This window comes from Trachypithecus francoisi, unplaced genomic scaffold, assembly GCF_009764315.1.
Source record: "Trachypithecus francoisi isolate TF-2019V2 unplaced genomic scaffold, Tfra_2.0 Lachesis_group18, whole genome shotgun sequence".
NCBI classification, from domain to species: domain Eukaryota; kingdom Metazoa; phylum Chordata; class Mammalia; order Primates; family Cercopithecidae; genus Trachypithecus; species Trachypithecus francoisi.
This window is the reverse complement of record NW_022681463.1, coordinates 1,972,361-1,982,848: the sequence shown is the minus strand read 5'-3', so window position 1 is coordinate 1,982,848 and position 10,488 is coordinate 1,972,361. Positions and strand designations below refer to the sequence as shown.

At 44.6% G+C, this 10,488-nt stretch overlaps 1 protein-coding gene across 6 annotated transcripts in view; it reads right to left on the bottom strand.

Annotated features, from left to right (window-relative positions):
• Positions 1 to 10,488, bottom strand: part of DCUN1D2 (defective in cullin neddylation 1 domain containing 2) — a 42,369-nt gene that overhangs the window by 6,267 nt on the left and 25,614 nt on the right. For 5 of the 6 annotated variants that reach the window (XM_033177152.1, XM_033177153.1, XM_033177158.1 and 2 more), the window contains one exon: positions 1,718 to 1,800. In XM_033177152.1, the coding sequence (XP_033033043.1) occupies positions 1,718 to 1,800 (83 nt within the window). Of the gene's footprint in view, positions 1 to 1,717; positions 1,801 to 6,901; positions 7,054 to 10,488 lie in introns of all 6 variants that reach the window. The other variant, XR_004428942.1, reaches the window with a different exon arrangement.

Genomic DNA, 10,488 nt, shown 5'->3' with positions numbered 1-10,488 from the left:
CTTTCACAGACAGCTCCGCCCCCCGCCTGCCATGCTCTCCGGTGCCAACCGCAGGACTCAGTGACACCACCTTCCACAGACAGCTCCGCCCCCTGCCTGCCATGCTCTCCGGTGCCACCCGCAGTACTGAGTGACACCACCTTCCACAGACAGCTCCACCCCCTGCCTGCCATGCTCTCCGGGTGCCACCGCAGTACTGAGTGACACCACCTTCCACAGACAGCTCCGCCCCCTGCCTGCCATGCTCTCCGGGTGCCACCTGCGGTACTGAGTGACACCACCTTCCACAGACAGCTCCACCCCCCGCCTGCCATGCTCTCCGGGTGCCACCCGCAGGACTCAGTGACATCACCTTTCACAGACAACTCCACCCCACGCCTGCCACGCTCTCCGGGTGCCACCCGCAGGACTCAGTGACACCACCTTCCACAGACAGCTCCGTTCCCACCTGCCATGCTCTCCGGGTGCCAACCGCAGTACTGAGTGACATCACCTTCCACAGACAGCTCCGCCCCCCGCCTGCCACGCTCTCCGGGTGCCACCCGCAGGACTCAGTGACATCACCTTCCACAGACAGCTCCACCCCCCGCCTGCCACGCTCTCCGGGTGCCACCCGCGGGACTCAGTGACATCACCTTCCACAGACAGCTCCACCCCCCGCCTGCCACGCTCTCCGGGTGCCACCCGCGGGACTCAGTGACATCACCTTTCACAGACAGCTCCACCCCCCGCCTGCCATGCTCTCCGGGTGCCAACCGCAGGACTCAGTGACATCACCTTCCACAGACAGCTCCACCCCCCGCCTGCCATGCTCTCCGGGTGCCAACCGCAGGACTCAGTGACATCACCTTTCACAGACAGCTCCACCACCCGCCTGCCATGCTCTCTGGGTGCCGTTCCCAGATGAGGAAGCAGAGGCATGTGGAAGTGACTTGCCCAAGCCACAGGACTTGTAAGTGGCAAAGTCTGTGTCACCCGGTGTCAGGTGAACGGAGGCAGTGCGGGTCCTGGCCTGGCTGTGTGTTGGCATTGGAAGACCACTTCTTTCACTTTCATGGACAGAATGGCAAGAGGTCTGGGCATCTCTGCCATCACCAGGCTTGTGGCCACTCACTTTCAACCCACAGCTGCATCTGCTGCCAGCAAGACGAGCTGGCATGACACAGCCCTGTCCCACGCCAGGAAAGTGTCTCTCCAGAGGGCCCACGAAGGCCTCCTTTCCTTCTGAGCATGGTAAGACACACTTAGAAATGGCCTCAGACCACAGACACACACAGTGGCTGGGCACCGCCAGATACACTCCAAAGTTCTGGAACCCAAACCAATGTATAGAAGTGTGGCACTGGCACTGTGTTGAGGATTCGGAGTTCCCAGTGGAAAGACAGAATTACTGTCTAGGTCCTCGGAGGAGATAACACAGGGGCTGCTGGGCTGGGGTCGTAGAGTCTCCAGTAACCCCAGCCTGAGAGGAGCTTCGTGACTGCCACGGAGCCACATTCTGAGTTGGCCCCGGATCAGCCCCATCCCAGCCCTGCGGTCTCCTGCAAGGTGACACAGCCAAGTGGCAACTTGTCTGGACCTGTGGATCTCTGTGTGGGACATTCATCTGCTGAAAACCTCCATGTGTGAGGCCTGAGGTGGATGATTACATGCAGCCTCACACCTACCGACCTCCCTCCACAGGGAGCACAAGAGCGAGATGCAGGAAGACACTTACCAGTAAGAACGTGTTCCAGAGATCTAAAAACTTAAACCTTCCAGATAACACTAACTTCCAATACGCAACAGCCATTTCTAAGTCTGGCAAAAAGAGAGAAAGAGCAGTTAGTAAATCTCACTCTCTTTTTCTACCGCACAAAAAACGACCACTTCTTAGCACATCAATATTTACTTCATCAATAAAATGTGGCAATCTTACCCAAGAGTCATGAGGCTCTTCTTTACGGAAACGCTCCAGAGAACTGTATGTAGTCTAATTTTATAAATCTGGGGAAACGTCTTTATAAAGGTTTTGTATATTAAGTTATTTGGATATGCACACAATTCCCCCCTAATTAATCAGTTTTGGAGACTTGCATTTCCATACATAGTGGGTGTTCTTTAAACATGACCTGATCTGGATACTATTAATTCATATCATTTGTTTTTAAAAACAGACCACTGGCCTGAGTGTCAAACTGCAAACCAAAGGACCAGTTTAGAAAGGAAGGGACACATTGTTCTCCAAATAGACCTGCCTTATTACTATATGAACTAGACAGAATCTGTTTCACAAGTAATTACAGAGGCCTTATGAGGGCTCTGATTTGTTCCTAAAGCATCAAGTTAAATTGGCACCTAGCAGGGAAAGCGTTCTCACTGATACAAGACATCTACACATTGACACTGCGTATCAATCCAACAGGACATCTACACTGTGTATCAATCAAACAGGACATCTAAACATTTACACTGTGCATCAATCAAACAGGACATCTGCACATCGACACTGCGTATCAATCAAACAGGACAATTACACTGTGCATCAATCAAACAGGACATCTACACATCAACACTGCGTATCAATCAAACAGGACATCTACACTGTGCATCAATCAAACAGGACATCTACACATCAACACTGCGTATCAATCAAACAGGACATCTACACTGCATCAATCAAACAGGACATCTACACTGTGTATCAATCAAACAGGACATCTAAACATCTACACTGTGCATCAATCAAACAGGACATCTGCACATCGACACTGCGTATCAATCCAACAGGACATCTACACTGTGCACTAATCAAACAGTACATCTACACATCAACACTGCGTATCAATCCAACAGGACATCTACACTGTGTATCAATCAAACAGGACATTAAACATTTACACAGTGCATCAATCAAACAGGACATCTGCACATCGACACTGCGCATCAAACAGGACAACTGCACATCGACACTGCGCATCAAACAGGACATCTGCACATCGAGACTGCGTATCAATCCAACAGGACATCTGCACATTGACACTGAGCATTGATCAACATGTGCACATCGACACTGCGTATCGGTCAAACAGGACATCTACACATCGACACTGGGTATCAATCCAACAGGACATCTACACATCAACACTGGGTATCAATCCAACAGGACATCTACACATCAACACTGGGTATCAATCCAACAGGACATCTACACATCAACACTGGGTATCAATCAACAGGACATCTACACATCACACTGCGTATCAATCAAACAGGACATCTACACTGCATCAATCAAACAGGACATCTACACTGTGTATCAATCAAACAGGACATCTAAACATCTACACTGTGCATCAATCAAACAGGACATCTGCACATCGACACTGCGTATCAATCCAACAGGACATCTACACTGTGCACTAATCAAACAGTACATCTACACATCAACACTGCGTATCAATCCAACAGGACATCTACACTGTGTATCAATCAAACAGGACATTAAACATTTACACAGTGCATCAATCAAACAGGACATCTGCACATCGACACTGCGCATCAAACAGGACAACTGCACATCGACACTGCGCATCAAACAGGACATCTGCACATCGAGACTGCGTATCAATCCAACAGGACATCTGCACATTGACACTGAGCATTGATCAACATGTGCACATCGACACTGCGTATCGGTCAAACAGGACATCTACACATCGACACTGGGTATCAATCCAACAGGACATCTACACATCAACACTGGGTATCAATCCAACAGGACATCTACACATCAACACTGGGTATCAATCCAACAGGACATCTACACATCAACACTGGGTATCAATCCAACAGGACATCTACACATCAACACTGGGTATCAATCCAACAGGACATCTGCACATCGACACTGAGCATCGATCAAACAGGACATCTGCACATCAACACTGTGTATCAATCCAACAGAACATCTACATATCGACACTGTGTATCAATCAAACAGGACATCTGCACATCGACACTGTGTATCGGTCAAACAGAACATCTGCACATCGACACTGTGTATCAAACAGGACATGTACACATCAACACTGCATATCAATCAAACAGGACATCTGCACATCGACACTGTGTATCAATCAAACAGGACATCTACACATTGACACTGTGTATCAATCAAACAGGACATCTGCACATGGACACTGCATATCAATCAAACAGGATATCTGCACATGGACAATGCGTATCAATCAAACAGGACATCTGCACATCAACACTGTGTATCAATCAAACAGGACATCTGCACATCGACACTGCGTATCAATCAAACAGGACATCTGCACATCGACACTGTCTATCAAACAAAGAGGACATCTACATATCGACACTGTGTATCAACTAAACAGGACAGCTACATATCGACACTGTGTATCAATCAAACAGGACATCTGCACATCGACACTGCACATCAAACAGGACATCTGCACATCGACACTGTGTATCAATCAAACAGGACATCTGCACATCGACACTGTGTATCAACCAAACAGGACAGCTACATATCGACGCTGTGTATCAATCAAACAGGACATCTGCACATCGACGCTGCGTATCAATCAAACAGGATATCTGCACATGGACACTGCGTATCAATCAAACAGGACATCTGCACATCAACACTGTGTATCAATCAAACAGGACATCTGCACATCGACACTGCGTATCAATCAAACAGGACATCTGCACATCGACACTGTCTATCAAACAAAGAGGACATCTACATATCGACACTGTGTATCAACTAAACAGGACAGCTACATATCGACACTGTGTATCAATCAAACAGGACATCTGCACATCGACACTGCACATCAAACAGGACATCTGCACATCGACACTGCACATCAAACAGGACATCTGCACATCGACACTGTGTATCAATCAAACAGGACATCTGCACATCGACACTGTGTATCAACCAAACAGGACAGCTACATATCGACGCTGTGTATCAATCAAACAGGACATCTGCACATCGACACTGCGTATCAATCAAACAGGACATCTGCACATGGACAATGCGTATCAATCAAACAGGACATCTGCACATCAACACTGTGTATCAATCAAACAGGACATCTGCACATCGACACTGCGTATCAATCAAACAGGACATCTGCACATCGACACTGTCTATCAAACAAAGAGGACATCTACATATCGACACTGTGTATCAACTAAACAGGACAGCTACATATCGACACTGTGTATCAATCAAACAGGACATCTGCACATCGACACTGCACATCAAACAGGACATCTGCACATCGACACTGTGTATCAATCAAACAGGACATCTGCACATCGACACTGTGTATCAACCAAACAGGACAGCTACATATCGACGCTGTGTATCAATCAAACAGGACATCTGCACATCGACACTGCGCATCAAACAGGACATCTGCTCATCGACACTGTGTATCAATCAAACAGGACATCTGCACATGGACACTGCACATCAAACAGGACATCTGCACATCGACACTGTGTATCAATCAAACAGGACATCTGCATATCGACACTGCGTATCAACCAAACAGGACATCTGCACATCGACACTGTGTATCAACCAAACAGGACATCTGCACATCGACACTGTATCAATCAAACAGGACATCTGCACATCGACACTGTGTATCAATCAAACAGGACATCTGCACATCGACACTGTGTATCAATCAAACAGGACATCTCCACATCGATACTGCGTATCAAACACGACATCTGCACATCCACACTGCGTATCAAACAGGACATCTACACATCAACACTGTGTATCAAACAGGACATCTACACATCAACACTGCGTATCAATCAAACAGGACATCTACACATTGACACTGTGCATCAATCAAAGCCAACACCCTCACTTTTCCCACACGGGAAGGTGGTGATTATTTCATGACTTCTATACAAATCTCTGCTACTGAAGATGTCTAACAGAATATGAATGCTTAGTTTCAGGGCTGTCTCCAATCCATAGTTTGTGAAATACTGATTTATTCTCTGCTCACCAGAATCTTGATAACGATTTCTTTTTATATGCTTGACACAGCAAGTACATAAAGGGGTTCAGAATTCTACTTTTTAAAAGTGACCGGCCAGGCGCGGTGGCCTACTCCTGTAATCCCAGCACTTTGGGAGGCCGAGGAGGGTGGATCACCTGAGGTCAGGAGTTTGAGACCAGCCTGACCAACATGGTGAAACCCTGTCTCTACTAAAAATAAAAAATTAGCCGGGCATGGTGGCTCATGCTTGTAATTCCAGCTACTCGGGAGGCTGAGGCAGGAGAATCACTTGAACCCAGGAGGCGGAGGTTGCGCCAAGCCAAGATTGCACCATTGCACTCCAGCCTGGGCAACAAGAGCAAAACTCTGTCTCAAAAATAAATAAATAAATAAAATAAAAAGTAAATAAATACATAAAGTGACCTCCTTTAATCATGTTGAACAGTGTTCATCACTTTTAGGCAATAAAAGAACAGTTACATTTATGTAAGATAAACTAATGTGAAAAGCAGATTAATATGTTAAGTAATATATTAGTTTAAATGCAAAGCACATAACTAAACACTTTTCAAAGGATTTTTTTCTAAATCTGGTTTAATCCCACCTAAACAGAAGTTACTAAAGTTGGAGCTCTAGCAAGATTTCCGGGTCGATCATTATTAAAATGGAATAAGCAAGAGACGTATGAGTAGCAAAACCCACTTTAAATAAAACGCCTCTAAATTCCCTGTGTGCAAAGGCATCATTACCAACTTCCTCAGTTTTGAATACCCTGGAGTCTTAATCAGAAAGAAAGAGAGAGTCAGAAAGTGCCACGTAACTGAGATACGGAACAGCTCTCTAGACCTTACCGATGGGACCCGCAGTAAAATGCTAAGAAGATGATTAGTCTTGTCCTGCTTATAAGTCTACATCCTTATCACTTAGGAAGAACATTAATTGAAATCTATATTCAACTCATCTTAATGATGTAAAGCTCTCACATTGAGAAATGGAGGTGAACCTGGGGAGGAAGAAAAAATAAAGTTTGATGGCATACATGTAATCTAGTTACTTAAAGTTTTATGGCATACATTTAATCTAGTTACTTTGGGTTAGTTTTGGTCCTAAAAACTTTTCTTACAAAGGACCTGATTTGTATGTTTGTTAATCACATTATCAGAAGTAAATATACGCTTTTTCAATATTATTATTTATATCAAAATGTTTAATATTGTCCTAATGGACTTAGCCATTTGCAAAACAGTAACAACAACAACAAAAACAACAACTCAGAATGGCAGAACTTGAGAGTAGAAATCAAGACCAACAGCTACTCTCGTGGCTACATCTTTATAGCAGCTATTTTCTTCCCAAGAACCTCGAGAAAGTCTCATCTCCTAAGTGAAAACATGTTAGAAGAAGGCATTACTATTTAAAATTCATGCTTGTGGTGCTTCACTTAGTATTAGATAATGAAGATGTGTCCTCTATCAAAAAAGGACCTTAGGGCAGACATAAACATTAGCTAGCTCTCATGAAACTTGACCTCCTCAAACATCAAGATTCTCAAAGCTGGCCAGGCACAGTGGCTCACACCTGTAATCATAGCACTTTAGGAGGCCAAGGGAGGAGCTTCACTTGAAGTCAAGAGTTTGAGACCAGCCTGGGCAACAGAGCAAGACCCTTACCTCTTTTAAAAAACACACACACACAAGATTCCCAAAGCCAACTGATCCCAGACTCTAGCCAGTATGAAATTATGTTGTTTTTTACATTAAAACAGAGCCAAGTAACTTTATCCTCTTTAGTAGGTTAACCACTAGTTAAGAGGAAAGCATCATCTTACATAAAAATACAGTACAATTTTCACACACACACACAGACACACACACATACAGATACACACAAATACCCACACGGAGACACAGAGACACAGATACACAGACACACATACACACAGTGACACAGACACACACAGATACAGACACACAGAGACACACAGAAACAGACACAAACACACACACAGACACACACACGAAGGAAATAAAGGGTAAATCTGTGTCTTTTGGCTCCATGTTCCCATGGCAGTCCATGCTTTTTCTAGGAACAGTTGGACACTTGTCTCAACCTGTTCAATTTATCCTTAATTTCTCACAAGACAGACCATGTAATCTTTGGAAACGGTAAACTGATGGCTCTATTTTTGGGTTATAGTCATACAATTATTATTCTTGTTTTATTTCTGTTTTTTAAAAGCCCTCAAAAAAACTTTTCTAAAACTAGTGTATAATCTATTTGAAGCGTTCACACAATCTAACCATTTCCCGAGGAGGCTATTGTTATAATAAAATTTCATATTCTCTCAGCTATTGTCATGAAGCAAAGAAACAAAACCAGTAACGCTTCCCACCCTGTAGTGAATGATTCTGACAAACATTTCATTTAAGTGTCTACAAGAGTAAACAAGTCCTTGTTCTCAGTGAGGAATTCAAGGATAAACTCTCAATCTGTTGCAGCTTTCAATGGCCTGTTCTGCCACTGAAAGTTCTGATGCTTGAGGAAATTTATAAAACGCAGGCTGAACATGGTAGGTCCTGAATCTTAAAAATGTTTCAAAACACTCTCTACACATATACTGACCTTCCTTGAAACATTTGTGCAGAAGGAAAATAAAATTTTGCAACTCTTAACTGGGCAATTAATTTAGACTCTAATTTATAACCTCCTGGAAATTACCATGGAATGAAGTGGTGGCGCCAAGTGGAAGGAACTCTGCGCGTTTCCAGGACGGGGCAGCCGGGCTTCGCTGCGGGGGGCGTGGCAGCCTCTGCAGGCCCAGTGCTCTTCCCTAGCCACCACGCTGGGAGGAGGCCCAAGCAGAGCAGCTGGGGGCAGGTGGGAGGCCACAGCGGAGAGCAGCACGGATGGAAGAGAAGGGCCACCCAGCGGAATCTGCCCAAGTTCCTGACCCAACGGATCATCAACTACCAAAATGACTGTCATTTGAAGCCACTGTGTTTTGCGCAGTCATTACTAACCCAGGCGGCCGGCCTGGCTGAAGCCCGAAGGCCTGTGTTTCCAGCTCTGCAGTGATGCCGATGTTGCTGGCTTTGCCAAGGGCCTAGAAAAGCTCCGTAATACTTTTCCGTATGTGTCAAGTTAACATGGCATTATAAGATAAAAATTTTTAAAGATAATACCTACACATGACAGTCAGATAAAATGCTAATCTTTTTAACATTTTTCCATGTCAACATTTAAATGAAGGATCTCTTGCATTGCAGAGTATCAATAACTATAAATGGTTACCTCTAATAGAAGCTGAATTATCCTAAGATTATACTGAAGATATTAAAGTAACAGTTCAAAATAGTTAGAAAAAAAGTTTTATCATTCACTGAAATTTCAAAGTGTCCTTCCTGATAAACATTTAACAATAACAAATAATTGCTATTATTTTAAAATTTGGATCAGACTAATTCTCACTTTGGAAAGGAAGCTGGATAGACGTCTAAGAATTAAACTGCTCAAAAGTAAAGCATGACCCACACTTTCCTTGAAAAATCATGATCATTACACTCAGACCTGAAATGGCCAAATTTTAGAAAAGTGCGAGAAGCAGCATTTCTTGTTTGGGTGACTATTGCCAGAGAAAACGGGGGTGAGGGGATGAGGAAACAGAGAAGTGGAGGAAAAAAAAAAAAAACCTGCATGAGATGGAAGAACAGCCACAGCAGAAACCAGCACCTGTTAGGAGCACAGGTGGCCCTGTCCTTACCAAGTGACAGAGCTCAAGAACGCTGAGGGATCTCATCCCAAGTCTTCCTCTGCACCATTATTCTCTTGTCTATTTGCTTTTTTTTTTTTTTTTTTGAAATAAGGTCTGGCTCTGTTGTCCAGGCTGGAGTGCAGAGGTGCAATCTCAGCTTACTGCAGCCTCCACCTCCCAGGCTCAAGCAATCCTCCTGCCTCAGCCTCCTGAGTAGCAGGGACTATAGGTGCATACCACCACACCCAGGTAATTCTTGTGTGTGTGTGTGTGTGTGTGTATGTGTGTGTGTATATATATGTATACACATATATATATATTTTTTTGAGATGGAATCTTGCTCTGTCACCCAGGTTGGAGTGCAGCGATGTGATATCAGCTCACTGCAACCTCTGCCTCCTGGGTTCAAGCAATTCTTGTGCCTCAGCCACCTGAGTAGCTGGGACTACAGGTGTGCGCCACCAGACCCAGTTAATTTTTTGTATTTTTAGTAGAGATGGGGTTTTGCCATGTTGCCCAGGCTGGTCTCAAACTCCTGACCTTAAGTGATCCACCCAGAAGTGCTGGGATTACAGGCATGAGCCACCAAGCTCGGCCTGCTTGTTAGTTTCTAGAAAAGACTGGTAATGGTTTCTTGAGAATATTGATGATAGTTACTGAGTAATCAGGGTCTAAACTAAAATGAGC